This window comes from Ursus maritimus, unplaced genomic scaffold (genome assembly GCF_017311325.1).
Source record: "Ursus maritimus isolate PB19 unplaced genomic scaffold, ASM1731132v1 scaffold_8, whole genome shotgun sequence".
Taxonomy (NCBI): Eukaryota; Metazoa; Chordata; class Mammalia; order Carnivora; family Ursidae; genus Ursus; species Ursus maritimus.
Window position 1 is genome coordinate 474036 of NW_024426996.1, and position 19211 is coordinate 493246.

The 19211-nt window shown below is 37.0% G+C and overlaps 1 protein-coding gene across 4 annotated transcripts in view; it reads left to right on the forward strand.

Annotated features, from left to right (window-relative positions):
* The window catches only part of MANBA (mannosidase beta), a 118320-nt gene that overhangs the window by 70216 nt on the left and 28893 nt on the right, over positions 1-19211 (forward strand). For 3 of the 4 annotated variants that reach the window (XM_008707214.2, XM_008707215.2, XM_040625056.1), the window contains 5 exons: positions 695-846; positions 3190-3307; positions 4810-4896; positions 8043-8210; positions 18254-18472. In XM_008707214.2, the coding sequence (XP_008705436.2) occupies positions 695-846; positions 3190-3307; positions 4810-4896; positions 8043-8210; positions 18254-18472 (744 nt within the window). The remainder of the gene's footprint in view (positions 1-694; positions 847-3189; positions 3308-4809; positions 4897-8042; positions 8211-18253; positions 18473-19211) is intronic. The other variant, XM_040625055.1, reaches the window with a different exon arrangement.

Here is a 19211-nt window from a genome sequence, read left to right on the forward strand (position 1 = left end):
ATTTATTTATTTATTTATTTATTTATTTATTTGAGATAGAGAGGGGCAGTGGGAGAGGGAAAGAGAATCCCAAGCAGACTCCATGCTGAGCCTGACCTGAGGCTTGATCTCAGAAACATGAGATCATGACCTGAACTGGAACCCAAGAGTCAGATGTTTAACCAACTGAACCACCCAGGTGCCCTTCAAATATATTTCTTTTGATGGGATTACAAATGCCTATTTTATGAGGAAGACTAGAATATATTTCTTCTTTAATAGTTTCTATATTTATCTATTAAAAGAATCTGGCAGGGGCGCCTGGGTGGCACAGCAGTTAAGCGTCTGCCTTCGGCTCAGGGCGTGATCCCGGCGTTCCGGGATCGAGCCCCACATCAGGCTCCTCCGCTATGAGCCTGCTTCTTCCTCTCCCACTCCCCCTGCTTGTGTTCCCTCTCTCACTGGCTGTCTCTATCTCTGTCGAATAAATAAATAAAATCTTTTAAAAAAATAAAAATGAAAGAATCTGGCAATAATTTATTATATATTTTTTCCTGAAATGTGTACTTCCACATTAAGTGCCTCATAGCAAATAGGAAATTACCATTAAATTATGTTCGTGTAAATTGCTCAAAAGTTTGCTTTCCTCTTTAAAAAAATCTCTTTTGTTTATGTTTTAAATTTGATATTCAGTATTTAATTTTGTTCATAATAGGTTTATTTTAGGACAGTGGAACTTATAGAAGAGCCCATTGAAGGATCTCAAGGTCTGAGTTTCTACTTCAAAATTAATGGATTGCCCATATTTCTGAAAGGCTCGAACTGGATACCAGCAGATTCATTCCAGGATCGAGTATCCTCTGATTTGTAAGTTATCATTTTTTGTTTCTTGTTTTTCTTTTTATTAACAGTCCAACAAAGCTAAAGAGTTACTCATTTTTACTTTCTTTGGTTTCAGTGGAAGGAACTGAGAGGTAAGACAGAATTCTAGGATGATGAAAACTTTAGAATGGAAAGGATTTTTAATCATATATTCCGTTTTCATGAGCTATAGATAGTCTTAACAGCTAAATGACTTAAGACTGCTGAAACCATCCAATTTTTAGAAAAATATTATATATTTCCTCTGGAAGAACAAGAAAATGACTAATGCACGTTTTGGATAGTTAGTCCCTGAAAAAAATGATTAAACTTGTTTTTTTTCAATTTTTCAAAGAATACCTTAAATATTTCTGTGCATTGTTTTTAAAAAATGGAAACTCATATTTCCTTCTTCACTCTAAGCTATTTGTACATTCTTTTACTTTTACCTTAGTAAAAGGAACTAAAAAAGCTTTACAGTTTAAATCTAGAAGAAAATTTACAGTGTTTATCTGAAGCTTTGAGAATAGCACTTTACAAGAAAATAATATTTCCTGATTGCAATTATAAACTGTCTTTGTGATAGTAAAAATAAACTTTGTGAAGAGAAAATAAACAGATTTAACTTATTTACATATGTATAAATATGCATTGTAGTATATTATTTGGTGTTTAGAATTTGCCAGAAGTTGTAGTAATTTGCTTTTACTTTAAACTGTGTATATTGTCTTGGATTTCATATGAATGTGAAATTATTCTGCAGACATGGACACACATAATTTGCTGCCTCTTTTCCTTTTCATCTCCTGCTCCTGTCATCTGGCCAGTTTGGGCAGTGACTGTTCAGTGCAGCGGGGCCAGTTCTTCTCTGGGCTCTGATCTGGAAATGCAGGGTAGAGTAGCTGTAAATTTCTGGATTTTCCTGTGGGTGATGTGACTAGGAATGGGAAAAATCAGAAAGGAAACTTAATTTACTGGAGAAAGAAGCATAGCCGGTGGCCTGCTTATGATGGTTTGACATGCTTTTCTGACATTATCATGGTGTAAAAATGATACACATTCAGTAGAAAGTATACTTCGAATTTTGAGTGTTGCTCTTTTCCTGGGCCAGCGATGTGCAGTACAGTGATCTGTTGTGATGTTGGGCAGAGGCAGAAGCAGCTGCGTCCCAGTCAGCCACACCGTACCGAGCAACAGCCGATACACTCACAACCGTTCTATACCCATACACCCGTTCTGTGTTTCACTTTCAATATGGTAGTCAATCAATCACATGAGATATCCATACTTCACTGTAAAGTGGACTACGTGTTAGATGGTTTTGCCTAACTGTAGGCTAGTGTAAGTGTTCTGAGCACATCGAAGTCCGGGGAAAGGCTAAGCTAGGCGGTTCGGCAGCTTAGGTGTATTAAATGCATTTTCGACTTACAATATTTTCAACTTACGATGGGCTACTTGGGATATAATCCCATTGTAAATTGAGGAAAGTCCGTACTGGACTGGAGGAATTGAAAAAAGGAGATAAGAGTAAGCCAGGTACTAATATGCAAACTTTGATTTTTGTCTTATCATTTGAAATGGCTGTATAAAATTAGCTCATACTTTCTGAGGTCTACAAATTTTTTTTTCTATAAGAAGAACAAAGAAAAGAATTTACTTTCAGGGGCGCCTGGGTGGCTCAGTTGTTAAACGTCTGCCTTCGGCTCAGGGAGTGATCCTGGCGTTCCGGGATCGAGCCCCACATCAGGCTCCTCCACTGGGAGCCTGCGTCTTCCTCTCCCACTCCCCCTGCTTGTGTTCCCTCTCTCGCTGGCTGTCTCTATCTCTGTCAAATAAATAAACAAAATCTTAAAAAAAAATTTACTTTCAAAAACTGTATAATAACGGTGTGAATTTAGAAGGCAGAGAAAAGATAGAACCCACAATTTTTCTAGGTTTGTTTATGTGGTTACAGTTAACGTGTATATAATTTTGTCTCACTTTCTTCACCTAGCGTTATGTCCAAACCATCATAATTTTAGAACATGTTTTTCTAACATAGATTTGAAACGTATTTATCAACCAAAGTGTAGGTTTTTTTGTTTGTTTGTTTTTTAAGATTTTATTTATTTGACAGAGAAAGAGAACACAAGCAGGGGGAGTGGCAGGCAGAGGGAGAAGCAGACTCCCCACTGAGCAGGGAGCCCGATGCGGGACTCAATCCCAGGACCCTGAGGTCATGACCTGAGCCAAAGGCAGACGCGTAACCAACTGAGCCACCCCGGTGCCCCCACCATGTGTTCCTTAAATCTTTTTTTAAACATCCCCAGATTTTCAAATTAACATTTGTTTTTTAAATTTCTTCTATAGGTTACGGCTCCTTCTGCAGTCTGCTGTGGATGCTAACATGAACACTCTGCGGGTTTGGGGAGGAGGAATATATGAGCAGGAGGAATTCTATAGACTCTGTGATGAACTAGGAATAATGGTGGGTAGTCGGCAGCATTTTACTGATATGTTACTATATCCTCACTTTGAGCTCCTGTGTTCTGAGTCTGTGTTATGGCTCGTTCCTTCTTTTCTCAGAGCCAGGACTGATGTTCCATTTTTTGCAAAGGAATAAATGGCATCTTGCAAACCCAAAACCATAGTTGATGGTGAATATCATAATTATTTAATTATTTTTAACTGGTAGACATTCTGTATTTGTAATTTTTTTTCGATATGAGGGTATGCATAAACATATTTTAAAATTTTAACTTTAAAGAGATCTAAGAAGACCTAGAGAGAAGAAAAATAATAAAATTCAATGAAGAAAAGTTATGCTTAGTATTGTTATTAAGTACTCCAAGCATGTTTTGCATTGGTGAGGGTTAAGCACAGAAAATACAATCTTTTAGTTCTGGTATTACAGTTCTAAAATATAAAGCAGTCTGTAGAAGAAGAGTAGTTATAATATTGATAATGCTGATGGTCATGATAATGTGACAATATTCTATAATATTTATTGAGGACCAGGCATTGTTCTCAGTGCTCTGCATCTGTTATTTTATTTCATCTTCATGCCCATCCTATGAAGTAGTTACTGCTGTTCTCCATCCCCATTTTACCAATAAGGAAACTGACACGTGGAGGAGAGGTGACATAACCTGCCCAAACCCACACGGTGGGTATGTGGTAGAACCAAGGTTCTGACTCAGGTCGACTGATTTGGAACCCGTACTCCTAACCACTGCATCATAACGGTCTCTCTAGAAATGAACTTACATGGGGCACCTGGGTGTCTCAGTCACTTAAGTGTGTGACTCTTGGTATTGGCTCAGGTCATGATCTCAGGGTCGTGAGACTGAGCCCTGTGTCGTGCAGAGCCTGCTTGGAATTCTCTCTCTCCCTCTGCATCCGCCCCCCCAGCTCGTGCACACACTCTCTGTCTCTTGAAAGAAAGAAAGAGAGAGAGAGAAAGAAAGAAAGAAAGAGAAAGGAAGGAAGGAAGGAAGGAAGGAAGGAAGGAAGGACGAACTTAATGTGGTTTCATTACGAAAATGTCCATGTAGTGATCGTTTTGCCCATGAAAAGTTAATTCTTTTATAAACAATCTGACCCCATCTCTCAATAGCAAATTCCCAGTGAAAATTAAAGTATTGCCAGTGAGGAGGGGCTGGGGGAGGGTTCTTTTCGAATTTCACATTCCCCTCAATACACTCACTGTTTCCTTATTTGAATTCCCTTTCCTTCTCTTTCTTTTCTCCCTACTGAACATTTTCTCTCTCGGGTTCCCCTGCAGTTCTGTGCAGTTCTGGAACGTCGTGAGGTCTGTGCGAGAGCCTCTCCCTCTGCTTCAGTCGCAGTAGTGCTCAAATGATCACACTCGTCAGGCTAACTTGTTTTTTCATTTGCCTGAAAGATAATTCCCAAAGTTCAGCAAGAAGAGTTTCGTTCTGTGTAGTAAAGCCTGTGGAAGTACTTCATTGCGTTTTATTGGTTTGATAGGTGTGGCAGGATTTTATGTTTGCCTGTGCCCTTTATCCAACTGATCGGGACTTCATGAACTCAGTGAGAGCAGAAGTTGCTCACCAGGTACGTCATTACCGTTCCAAGAAGGAGGAAAATGTTTATGTTTCATTTTGCCTTTTTTTTAACCTCTCCTCTTTGTTGTTGTTGTTCTTCTTCTCTTTACTAAATCCCACGAGAATCACAGTCGGATAATTAACTTCCTGGGTGATCCCACCCAGTCTCATGGCTTTACCACCACCTGTATGCTGACGACTTTCAGATTTACCCCCAGGTCTGACTTCTCTGCTGAATCCCTGGTCCAGCTGCCTGCTTGATGCCCTGCTCCGAGGTTTCGTAGTCCTCTCAAATGTAACATGTCTGAACCAGACTTGCACCGCCTTCTCTGAACCTGCTTTTCCTGCAGTTTCTCCAACTCTGTAAATGGCAAAGCCAGTCTTCACGTTGCTCAGATCAAAAATTTAAAGTGATTCTTGACTCCTTGATTTCTCTTGTACTCCATATGTACACACTTATATTCATAATTCTCTAAGTGCAAGGAAGTGATCATAACCTGGCTCTGTCCACCACAAAGGACTAGAACGACCTAATGTATTGTGTATCCTTCTATTGAAATAACTTTTCCCATTAAGAGAAGGGCTTCTTAGAGAAATGGCTGATTCCAGGTCTGGGACAGGAAGTATAATAGATGATCCTGGAATATTTTGACATACAGATAACAGGGAAACTATCAAAGATATGTTAAATGGACTTTGATGAAACTCTCACCAACCAAAAGTGGGACAATTTGAGATTCAATAAGGGTAAGAATGTCAGTGGATTGAAATCCATCAAGCATGTTAAAATCTGTGATCTCATACTTATAATGTCTGAGTACATTTGCATGGAAAACCAAAAGAAATGCAAGGAAGTGATTGCTATAATACTCAAGATAGTGGTTACTGTTGGAAGCAGGAAGGACTGCAATTAGAAAGGGGTGCATGAGGGCTTCTGGGGTTCCCTTTCTTTTTTTAAATTTTTTATTATGTTATGTTAATCACCATACAGTACATCATTAGTTTTGGATGTAGTGTTCCATGATTCATTGTTTGCATATAATACCCAGTGCTCCATGCAATACGTGCCCTCCTTAATACCCATCACTGGCCTATCCCATTCCCCCACCCCTCTCCCCTCTGAAGCCCTCTGTTTGTTTCCCAGAGTCCATAGTCTGGGGTTCCCTTTCTTGATCTAGGTGGTGGTTACAAGGGTGATTGGGTTACAGTAATTTACTATTTCACAATTTGTTTTTTATATCTTTGTTTTATTAAAAGAAAAAAGGTTTAAGAAGTACAAATGAATCATCTCTTGCTCAGAGCCCTCCAGATAAAGATACCATGCACTATGCTGTCTTTGCTGGCCTCCCTGGCCCCATCAAGCACCGTCTTCCTGTGCCATCTATGCCCTGAACACTTTCCCTCTCACCCCTCCTATGGACCACCTCTCTCATATTCTTCTGGCACCTCTTACCTTGAGCATGAATTTTTCTGGGAAAAAGACCTTTCTATATTTGCAAGTCTAGATCATATTATTTGCCCTTTGTGACCTATACCACACTTTGAATACTTGTTAAATGTTCTGTTTCCCCTGCAAGTTTGTAATCTCCCTGCAGCCTAGGGGCTTGTTCCTCTCTGTATCCCCACTACTTGGCTGGGTTATTCATCAGGAGGATAGATGGATGGATGGATGGATGGATGGATGGATGGATGGATGAGCTTAAAAATATTAATTATAGTTATGTACGTTGCAAACATTTCGTTTTTAAAAAATTTTTCTCATACAAATAAATAAAATATGGTATCTATGTGCCTTCAATTCTTTTATGTATTATTAAAGAAGAAAGCTTTTTATGCAGACTTTGTTAAAATTTTAAAGTAAAGCTTGTCAAAAAGTCTAGGTCCGTTTGAAGGGTATGTGTAGCACAGAGTCACTGGATCTTTTTGCCTCTTCAGTGTTTGTGTTTTCAGTGGCACCGTAAACATGCCAGTCCCAGTTGGTAGCAGCCCTCACTCACCTAGGCACGCACAGAGGCAAATAAAGGAAATAGTATTCATAAGGCCGGTTTGGAAAACACAAGACTGTAATTTTTAAGAATGAGATGAATCCCTTTAGTGCCTTCTTAATGCATCTCTGGTTCAGGTAGCGGATACTTAGCATCTTGACTGGAGGCCACAGTGAGAACATCAGCTGGGATTCATCACTGTAACCATGCATTACATGGAAGAGAACCTATAAGTACCAATAAGGTTATTTTGCTAAAATGTGTTGCAAAGGAGTTTCTCTTGACCATTGACTCACTGTGTTCTCAAGAGATTTAATTGCCCTCTTCTGCTGGAGTACGTCTCCCAGTGTGTCAGAGGAACTGGGTCCTTCCACCTTTATGTAGGGCTGGCCCACAGAGAGCCCAGTTTATGCAAGCTCAGTTCTTAAGGCTGGCAGGATTTTCAGACAGATCCTCTAATTTCTTCTTCTATGTTCAGATATATTCAGAAACTTACTTAACCTTAGTTAATTTCTTAGGACATGACACGGATAGTTACTTCGGGAGACATCCTCTTGATGCCCTAATCCTTCTTCCTTTAGAATATTCCATGTATTTGTCTTTGACTGAACAGAGTATCTCTGGGAACTCACTTGCTTTGTAAAACCCCCTCTAGTTGTCCTTGCGGTTTTCCGATCTCAGGGGACACCGTGACAACCTCAGTCCCTCTTTCAGCAGAAGTGGTCGTTCTACCTCATTAGTTTCTTCACACAAAACTCCAACTTGTTCTTGAAAAACTCCTCTGTAATGTAATGTCTCCTGCCTTTTGTATTTCTTAGAGCCTTTTTGTGGCAAGTGAGATAATAATGAGGCTGATTTATTTTTCTTTTTTAATAAAAGGGATTATGTTTTCTTCAGGTTTTATACAGTACAGAAGAAGAACCTTATCTTACCTTATCTCATAAACACTTATCTTAGTGTTCATCAAATCTAGTGTTTATAAAAAGAATCAGAGATTTCTTAAAATGTATTCCCACAGGTAATGTTACCTCATTTTCTAATGAGTTTTCTGGTACATAAGAATTTATGTGCAGAAATGCAATGGCTATCATTTTATGAATAATTATAGCTCTGAGGCTTTTTTTTTCTTGTTGACCATTTAAAACTTGTTTTATGTTTTCTGAAATTTTAGGTCAGGAGACTGAAATATCATCCCTCCATCATTGTATGGGGTGGAAATAATGAAAATGAAGCAGCGCTGATGATGAATTGGTATAATATACCCCCCAGGGAACTGCATACTTATATCAAAGACTATGTGGTGCTGTATGTGAAAAATATTCGAAAGATTGTCTTGGCAGTAAGTAGTGATTTTTCGTGCAACAGAATTTAAGAACCTGTTTTAAATATGGATCAGTTTGAATATTGGTATAGTATATTTTTGTGCCCTTGTTTGGAGAAGCCTTCAACAATATCATTTTAATACAGAACTGTCCATTGTAATGCTGCAGCATGTGAATGGATTTATGGGTTATGAGCTTCTTTGAGAATTAACTTATCTGTGGACCCCACACACATACACCGATATTTTGTTTACAACTGAAGATTATCATGGACTCTTTCTGGAGCCCATCTATGGAACCCCAAAGGTTGAGAGTTTCTACTTTAGATGATTTATCGATATGCGACTTCTTTTTTTCTTTCTTTCTTTTTGTTCCTCAATATATTAATATAGTGAATTTTGTGAATTAATTTTCTAATGACAAACTAGTTCTAGTATAAACTCTATTTAGCTATAATGCTTTGTTCTGTGATAGATTTGATTTCCTAATATTTTGGTTAGAATTTCAAAATTTATATTCACAGGTGAACTCAGTCTATGGTAAGAATTGTAAACTCAGATGCCTAGAGGAGCCATATTTGTTTTTTAAGAGATTAAGTAGAGTCGATGAGTCTCATAAAGAGAGAAGAGGGGACTGTGGTAATAGGATGTGGTTGCTGGGTCTCATTTATATTCAGTATTTTAAAAAATGCTATCTAAACAAAACTATTTGTGAGACAGATTTAGCCCAGAGAACCCAGCTTGTGGCACTTGGTATATGTGTATGTGTTTGTGCTCACTGCACAGAATGAGTTAGGAGTCTTTTTTTGTTGTTTTTAATGTCTCAGAACAATTTAAATAAAATAGAGATTATCAGTTTTATTGGGACAAACTCACCCATAAAACAGTCTGGTCCCAGAGCCTTTGTGGGGGCAAAAATTATCTCCTCCTTCATATATTTCATTTCTCCTATAGTTATTATCCAATTTGGGTTTACAACTTCTGGAACAATGGATGTTTATGTTTCCTAGGAACACAACATTTCACATAGAACTTAAAAGATTTCTGTGTAAGTAGACATGCTTTGTAGAGCAGGCTGTAAGTAGAGAAGTTGTGCAGGCTGAGAGACTCCAGGATTGTCAGTGCAGATAATGTTTGAATGCGGAAGTTGCTCCCGTTCTTGTGTGTGTGTGTGTGTGTGTGTGTGTGTGTGTCCATTGTGGATGTCTGGAATTACCTCTGGAAGCAAATACCCCAGCCAGATTTCCATAGACAGGGAGAAGAAGGCACAGAGCTGGCTCAACTGTTCTATGGACATTTCTTTTCTTTTCTGTTTTTCTTTCTTCCTATTTTCCCTCCTCCCTCCATCCCTCCCACCGACCCTCTCTCCTTTATCTCTTTCTTTCTCTCTTTCTCTCTTTTTTCCTTCCTTCTTTCCTTCCTCCCTCCCTTCCTTCCTTCCTTCCTTCCCTCCCTCCCTCCCTCCCTCCCTCCCTCCCTCCCTCCTTCCTTCCTTCCTTCCTTCCTTCCTTCCTTCCTTCCTTCCTTCCTTCCTTGTAAGAGGCATAGAGACTCTTTTACTTTTTTTTTTTTTACTACCTTCACCCATTTCACCCACCTCCCACCTCACAGCTCTGGCAACCACCAGTCTGTTCTCTCTTTCCCTGAGCTTGTTCTTGTTGTTTTTAGATTCATATATAAGTGAGATCATACAGTATTTGCTTTTCTCTGACTTACTTCACTTAGCATAAAGCCCTCAAAGTCCATCTGTGTTGTCACAAATGGCAAGACTTCATGCCCCCCCTTTTGTTAGAGAGAAAGTGATCACAAGTGGGGAGGAGCAGAGGGAGAGGGAGAGAGAGCATTCCAAGGGGGCTCCATGCCCAGCACAGAGCCCAGTGCAGAGCTTGATCCCATGACCCTGAGATCATGACCTGAGCCGAAATCAAGAGTTGGATGCTCAGCTGATTGAGCCACCCAGGTGCTCCAAGATTTTATTTTTTTTTTTTTTTATGGCTGAGTCATATTCCAGTGTGTGTGTGTGTGTGTGTGTGTGTGTGTGTGTGTGCTACATTTTCTTTATCCATTTATCACCAGTGAACATTTCGATTATTACAGTATCTTGGTTATTATAAATAATGCTGCAGTGAACATGGGGGTACATATATCTCTTTAAGTTAGTGTTTTTATTTTTTTCAGATAAATATCCATAAGTGGAATTGCTGGATCATATGGTAGTTCTACATTTAATTTTTTAGGTAACCTCCATATTTTTTCCCTAGTGACTACACCAACTTACATTCCCATCAACAATGTACAAGGGTTCCCTTTTCTCCACATCCTTGCCAACACTTGTTATCTCTTATCTTTTTGATAATAACCATCCTAACAGGTGTCAGGTGATACCTCATTGTGGTTTTGATTTGCATTTCCCTGATAATTAGTTGAGCACCTTTTCATGTACTTATTGGCTATCTGTATGTCTTCTTTGAAAAAATGTCTGTTTAGATCCCTGGCTCATTTCTTAATTGGATTGTTTGTTTTTTGCTGTTGAGTTGGACAAGTTCTTTATATATTTTGGAGATTAACCCCTTAGCAGGCATATGATTTGCAAATATTTCTTCGCATTCAGTATGTTGCCTTTTTATTTTGCTGTGCAGAACCTTTTTAGTTTGATGTAGTCCCACTTGTTTATTTTTGTTGCCTTTGTTTTTGGTGTCAAATCCAAAAAAATCAAGCCAAGACCAATGTCAAGGAGCTTACTACCTATGTTTTCTTTTGGAGTTTTATGGTTTCAGATCTTACATTCAAGTCTTTAATCCATTTTGCATTAACTTTTTTGTGCATGGTTGAAGGTAGTTATTCAGTTTCATTCCCTAGTGTGTGACTGTCCACAGTTTTTCCAACGCCATTTACTGAAGAGACTGTCCTTTCCTCATTGTATATTCTTGTCTCCTTTGTCATAAATTAATTGGCCATACATACATGAATTTATTTCTTGGTCTCTATTCTATTCTGTTGATCTATATGTCTGTTTTTATGCCATACCATAATGTTTTAATTACTTTTGTTTTGTTATATATTTTAAAGTCAGAAAGCATGATGCCTCTAGCTTTGTTCTTCTTTCTCAAGATTGCTTTGACCATTCAGGGTCTTTTGTGGCTCCATAAAAATTTTTGGATTATTCATTCTATTTTGTGAAAAATGCATTGTGGTTTTGATAGGGATTGCACTGAATCCATAGATTGCTTTGAATAGTATGGACATTTTAGCAATATTAATTCTTTCAAACCATGAGTACAGAATATCTTTTCATTTATTTATGTCTTCTTCAGTGTCTTTAACAGTGTCTTACAATTTTCAGCGTCTTATAATTTTCAATAATAATGTCAGTCTTTCACTTCCGTGGTTAAACTTATTCCTAGATATTTTATTCTTTTTGATGCAGCTGTAAATAAGATTGTTTTCTTAATTTCTCTTGCTAGTAGTTAATTATTAGTACATAGAAGTGCAACAGATTTCTGTATATTGATTTTGTATCCTGCAATTTCACTGAATTTGTTTATGCTACCAGGTTTTTATGAAGTCCTTAGAGTTTTCTCCATATAATAATCATGTCATCTGTAAATAGTGACAGCTTTACTTCTTTCTTTCCAATTTGTATGCCTTTTCTTTCTTTCTGTTGTCTAATTGCTCTACTAGGACTTCCAATGCTATGTTGAATAAAAGTGGTGAAAGTAGGCATCCTGGTCTTGTTCCTGATCTTAGAGGAGAAGTTTTGAGTTTTTCACCATTGAGTATGATGTTAGCTCTGGCCTTGTCATATATGGCCTTTATTATGTTGAGGTATGTTCCCTCTGTAACCACTTTGTTGAGAGTTTTTATAATAAATGGATACTGAATTTTGTCAGATGCTTTTTCTGCATTTATTGACATGAGCATATGATTTTTATACTTCATTTTATTAATGTGGTGTATCATGTTGATTGATTTATAGGTGTTGAACCTTCCTTACATCCCTGGAATAAATTCCACTTGATCATGATATGTGATTTTTTTTTTTGCTTATAAGAGTTTAGTTTGTTAATATTTTGTTGGGAATTTTTGCACCTATGTTCGGCAAGGATACTGGCCTGTAATTTTCTTGTGGTGACTCTATTTGGTTTTGGTATCAGGGTAATGCCTGTCTTTTAAAATGAACTTGGAAGTTTTCCGTCCTCTTCTATTCTTTGCAAGAGTTTGAGAAGAATTGGTATTAATTCTTCTTTGAGTGTTTGGTAGAATTCACCAGTGAAGATGTTTGGTCTTGGATTTTTGTTTGTTGGGAGATTTTTGATTATTGATTCAGTCTCCTTACTAGTTAATTGGTCTGTTCATGTTTTCTATTTATTCATTATTCAATCTTGGAAGGTTGTATGTTTTTAAGAATTTATCCATTTCTTCTAGGTTGTCTAATTTGTTGGTGTATAGTTGTTCGTAATAGTTGCTTACAATTCTTTGTATTTCTGAGATATCAGTTGTAACATCTTTTTCACTTCTGATTTTGTTTGAGTCCCTCTCTCTCTTTTTCTTTTTTCTAGGCAAGTCTAGCTAAAGGTTTATCAATTTATTTATTTTATTTTATTTTATTTTTAAAAAATATTTTATTCATTTATTTGACAGAGATAGAGACAGCCAGCGAGAGAGGGAACACAAGCAGGGGGAGTGGGAGAGGAAGAAGCAGGCTCATAGCGGAGGAGCCTGATGTGGGGCTCGATCCCATAACGCCGGGATCACGCCCTGAGCCGAAGGCAGACGCTTAACCACTGTGCCACCCAGGCACCCCTATTTTTTATTTATTTTAAAGAACCAGCTCTTTGTTTCATTGATCTTTTCTATTGTCTTTTTAGTCTCTATTCCATTTATTTCTGCTCTGATGTTTGTTATTTCCTTCCTTCTACTAACTTGGGGCCATGCTCATCTTCTTTTTCTAATTTATTAAGATGAAAAGTTGGGTTCTTATTTGACATTTTCCCTATTTCTTGAAATAGTCATTTATCTCTATGATCTTTTAAACTGCTTTGGCTGCATCTCATAAATTTTGGTATGTTGTATTTCCATTTTCATTTGTCTCAAGGTATTTTTCAATTTCTCTTTTGATTTCTTTGTTGATCCATTGGTTGTTTGGTAGCATATTCCTTAATCTTCATGTTTTGTGAATTTTCCAGCCTTCTTATAATTGATTTCTAGTTCCATACCTGTGGGGTCCAAAAATATGCTTGAATGATTTCAGTCTTCTTAAAATTTTTAAGACTTGACATATGGCCTAACAGATGATCTATTTTGGAGAATGTTCCATGTGCACCTGAGAACAATGTGTATTCTGTTGCTTTTGGATGGTATGTACTGTGTATCTCTGTTAAGTCCATTTGGTCTAATGTGTCATTTAAAATTCTGTAATTATAAATGCTAAAAGCAGAACTTGATATATACGAATATGTTGATATGTGAAATAAGGAGAAAGGGAAAGGAAAGAGCTTGTTCCCAACTCCACCATAGAGCCCTTCCTTTATGGTGATTCTCTTTCATCACTACTTTTTTAATAGGCATATTATACTTGTATTTATTATACACACATTATATAATAATATAAGTTAGCTTTTTTTTCAGGGAGAGGAAGCAGCATTTATTTTGTTTTTGCAGTAATGCCTTCAAAGGATATAACTTTTAAAAAACTTTAGTGTTTAGTATGTGATTTATTTAATAATGATTGTCCTTATAATTTTTACCTGTAATTAGATATTTTAAATATTTGGGTATATCCTGAAGCAGTTTGAAAAGGGATATATTTAAAAGAATAGTATGTGATTTTGGCACCCAAATATGTTCAGTTCATGGCACTATTCATTTATGTGAAGAAACTTCAGTGAGAATTCATGAAAAACCTAGGCTCAGATTTTTAGCTTATCTAATATGCTTAGTCATGTGTCATAAAGAATTTTTCTATACACAACCTGTGATGGTATAAGCTTTAATTAATATTTATAAAACATTTATTTTATAATCTTTTTACTCATAGTGTTGGTATTACATTTTTCTTTTTTTTTTGGTATTACATTTTTCATATCTCTGATGGATTTAAGAAATGGATTTTAATATTTGAGGATTTTCATTTCACAGCTCAGTGGTTAAGAGCTTATGATTCCAGGAGGATGAGAATGAGGCACATGGCCCCACAGTGATGCAAAGAGGTTAGAAAGTCACTTCCTAGAAACAGCTCTGTATTATGGAAATGGGAACATGAATTTTGGTGGACATTTAGCCATGTCTTCCATAAATGAGTTCTTTACTATTTACTGTAGTCCTATGAAGGAGGTGATGTTATTTTCCCCATTTTACAGATGAGACTATTGAGGCTTAGATCTGTCCAAAAATAATAAGATTCTGATTTGATATTTAAACTCAAGTCATTCTGACTCAATAACCTCTATTATTTTCTTTTTTTTCTCCTGCTTTGCCTTTTATTCCCATGAACTGTTTATTCCATAACTGGGACTCTGTATCTCCCACTCCCCTTTGCCTATTTTGCCCAACTGCTGACCCATCCCCCTCTGACAACCATCAGTTTATTCTGTGTATTTATAGGTCTGATTCTGCTTTTTGTTTGTTTAATCATTTGTTTCTATTTTCGATTCCACTTGTGAGTAAAATCATACAGTATTTGTGTTTCTCAGTCTGACTTATTTCACTTACCATAATATCCTCTAGGTCCATCCATCCGTAGTACTCTCTAGGTCCATCTCAGATGACACAATCTCATCTATATATGGCTGTGCTATACTCCATTATATATATACCACATCTTCCTTTTCCATTTGTCTATTGATGGACACTTAGATTGCTTCAATATATTGGTTGTTGTAAATAACGTTGCAATAAACACAGAAGTGCACATATCTGTTTGAATTAGTGTGTTCATTTTCTTTGGGTAAATACCCAGTAGTAGAATTATTGGATTATATGGTATTTCTATTTTTAGTTTTTCAAAGCACTTCCATACTGTTTTCCACTGTGGCTGCACCAATTTACATTCCTAGTAACAGTGCACAAGGTTTCCCTTTTTTCCATATCCTCACTAATACTTGTTTCTCGTCTTTTTGGTTTTAGCCATTCATAGGTATAAAATGATACTTTATTTTAGTTTTGAGTTGCATTTTCCTGATGATGAGTGATGTTGAGGATCTTTTCATGTGTCCATTGGCTATCTTTATGTCTTTTTTGGAAAAATGTCTGTTCAAGTCCTCTGCCCATTTTTTAATTGAATTATTTGGGGTTTGTTTGGTGTTGAGTTGTACATATTCTTTATATATTTTGGATAATATTTGTGTGTGTGTTGGTGGTTTCCTTCGCTGTGCAAAAGCTTTTTACTTTGATGTTATCCAAATAGTTTATTTTTGCTTTTGTTTTTCTTGCGTGAAGAGACATATCAAGAAAAATGATCCTATGGCCGATATCAGAGAAATTACTGCCTGTGTTTTTTTATGGTTTTTAGGATTTTTATGATTTCGGATCTCACATTTAGGTCTTTAATCCATTTTGAGTTTATTTTTGTTTATGATGTTAAAGAGTGATACAGTTTCATTCTTTTGCATGTAGCTGTCCAGTTCTCCCAGCACCATTTATTGAGGAGACTGTCTTTTCCCACTGTATATTCTTGCCTCCTTTGTCATAGATTAACTGACCATATAATCAGTGGTTTATTTTTGGGCTCTCTATTCTATTCCACTGATCTATGTATCTATTTTTATGCCAGTACCATACTATTTTGATTACTACCGCTTTGTAGTATATCTTGAAATCTGGAATTTTGACATTTCCAAGCTTTTTTTTTTTTCTTTTTTTTCTTTTTCAAGATTGCTTTGGCTATTTGGGGCCTTCTGTGGCTCCATACAAATTTTAGTATTATTTGTTCTAGTTTTGTAAAAAATACTGTTGGTATTTTGATAGGGATTGCATTGAACCTGTGGATTACTTTGAGTAGTATGGATATTTAAACAATATTGATTTTTCCAGTCCACAAGCATAGAATATCTTTCCATTTGTTTTGAGTCATCTTTAGTTTCTTTCATCAGTGTTTTTATAGTTTTCAGAGTAGAGGTCTTTCACCTCTTTGGTTTAGTTTATACCTAGGTATTTTATTCTTTTTGGTGTATTTGTAAATGGTGTTGTTTTAAAATTTCTCTTTCTGCTATTCTGTTATTAGTGTATAGAAATACTACCAATTTCTGGATATTAATTTTGTATCCTGCACCTTAGCCACTAATTCTTTTTTTTTTTTTTTAAAGATTTTATTTGTTTATTTATTTGACAGAGACAGCCAGCGAGAGAGGGAACACAAGCAGGGGGAGTGGGGGAGGAAGAAGCAGGCTCATAGCGGAGGAGCCTGATGTGGGGCTCGATCCCAGAACGCCGGGATCACGCCCTGAGCCGAAGGCAGACGCTTAACGACTGGCCACCCAGGCGCCCCCTTAGCCACTAATTCTTAAGTGCTGGACCTGTGTTTAAGTGGAAGCTATTTTGTCCCCCAACAGACAGGGGCACATTTGGCAATGTCTGTAGACATGTTTTTGGTGTGTGTGTGGGTACTACTGGCATCTAGGGGGTAGAGGCCAAGGATGCTGCTAAACATTCCCTCTCCCCTCGCTCCCTTTCCCTGGTCACCAACACACAAAATTGATCAAGCTCAAAATGTCAGTAGTGCCGAGGATGATAAGTTCTGCAGTCGACTGTACACTACCCATGTTGGTAGAAGGTAATGTAGAGGCACGACATGATTGAAAAAGATTAGGAGCAGGTATTGAGGAATAAGCTAAGTGTTAATTACAAAAGGATATAAAGGATTGGTGAATAGCAGGTGCTGGTACTTGTTGAATGCAGGTTAATGGTTCTATTATTTTTCTGTCAGCCACTTGGCATTTCTGAAACTTGACAGTGTTTTTCTTTTTTTAAAAAGTAAGTGATCTGACATAAACAGACATTTCTCCAAAGAAGACACACAGATGGCCAATACACATATGAAAAGATGCTCATCATCACTCATCATCAGGAAAATGCAAATCAAAACTACAGTGAGATGTCACCTCACACCTGTCAGAATGGCTAAAATAAAAAACACAAGAAGCAACAAGTGTTGGCGAGGATATAGAGAAAAGGGAACCCTTGTGCACTGTTGGTGGGATGCAAACTGGTGCAGCTGCTTTGGAGAACAGTATGGAGGTTCCTCAGAAGATTAAAAACAGATCTACCCTACTATCCAGTAATCACCCTACTGGGTATCTACCCCCGAAATATAAAAACACTAATTCAAAGGCATATATGCAACCCTATGTTTATAGCAGCATTATTTACAATAGCCAAATTATGGAAGCAGCTAGAGTGTCCAGTGATAGATGGGTAAATGCTGTTGTGGTGGGTAAAGATGTTGTGGTGGGTGTGGTTTATGTATGGTATATATGGTATATATAATGGTTTCTCAGAGTCCACAGTCTCTCATGCTTCACTCCCTCTTCTGATTACCCCCCTTTCTTTATCCCTTTCTTCCCCTACTGATCATTCTAGTTCTTATGTTCCATAGATGTAAAAAGAATGGAATCTTGCCATTTGCACCAATATGGATGGAGCTAGACAGTATAATGCTAAGTGATACAAGTCAATCAGAGAAAGACAAATACCATATGATCTCCACATATGATCTCACTCATGTGGAATTTAAGAAACAAAAAAATGAGTGAAGGAAAAAAAAGGAGAAAGAGAGAGAGAGAGAGAAACCAAGAAATGACTCTTAACTATAGAGAACAAAGTGATGATTACCAGTAGGGGTGTGTAAGGGGGATGGGTGAAAGAGGTGTTGGGGATTAAGGAAGATACTTGTTGTGATGAGCACTGGGTGATGTATGGACGTGTTGAATCACTATATTGTACACCTGAAACTAACACTGTATGTCAACTATACTGCAATTAAAACAAAAACTTAATAAAAAAGTAAATGATTTGTACTTTACTGGGTGAAAATATCTTTTAAATCTTTTTATTTCCGACCTCAGGAAGACAAGACTCGTCCTTTTATCATATCCAGCCCTACAAATGGGGCCGAATCTATTAAAGAAGGCTGGCTCTCTCTCAACCCATATGACAATAATTTTGGTGATGTACATTTTTATGACTATATCAGTGATTGCTGGAATTGGAAAGTTTTCCCAAAAGCTCGATTTGTGTCTGAATATGGATATCAGTCCTGGCCTTCCTTCAGTACATTAGAAAAGGTAAGCAAGCCATTTTGATTTCCCAGTGATTCAGAATGGTAGGTGATGGACGTATGTCACTTGCTCAACAGCGGTTNNNAAAGTCAAATGAAATGTGTTTATTATTTAAATGAAAATTTAGGAAGGTCATAGAAGAGAACTTTTTTTCTTTAAAGTTTGGGGAGCTAAATTTCTTGTAGTCATCATTTTGAGGATTATAACTTTTTAATATTGCTTTTAATTATGTTCCTTCATTAACATTTAAAAATTAAATGGGAACCAGTGGTTGCTTAAGCCTGACTTCTTAACATGCATGAAAGTAATTCTCACTTGCTACTTTCTGTATATCCAACGACTGTTTTATCATTTACAGATATTCAGAATTGGGTGGTGTACTACAGTAAGAGAAATGAATGTGATAAGTGAAGTTTTGTTGTCAGGTCATATTATTTCTTTTCTTTTGTCTCCTCTCCTTCCTCTTCTATTTCCTCCCCTCCTTCCTTCTCCTTTTTCCTTTCATGTTGGTGTATTTGATTTTCACTCTGACATTTCACTTTCCTTTTTCTTACAGATTCAGTTTCAGAGATGGATTCAATTTCAGAGTTGTATGTGTTCTTTTTTAAACAGCCTTTTTGAGATACAATTCACTGACCATACAATCCACCCATTTAAAATGTACACTCTACTGGTTTTCAGTATATTCACAGAGTTGTGCAGCCATCACCATGACCTAATTTTAGAGCATTTTCTTCACCCCAAA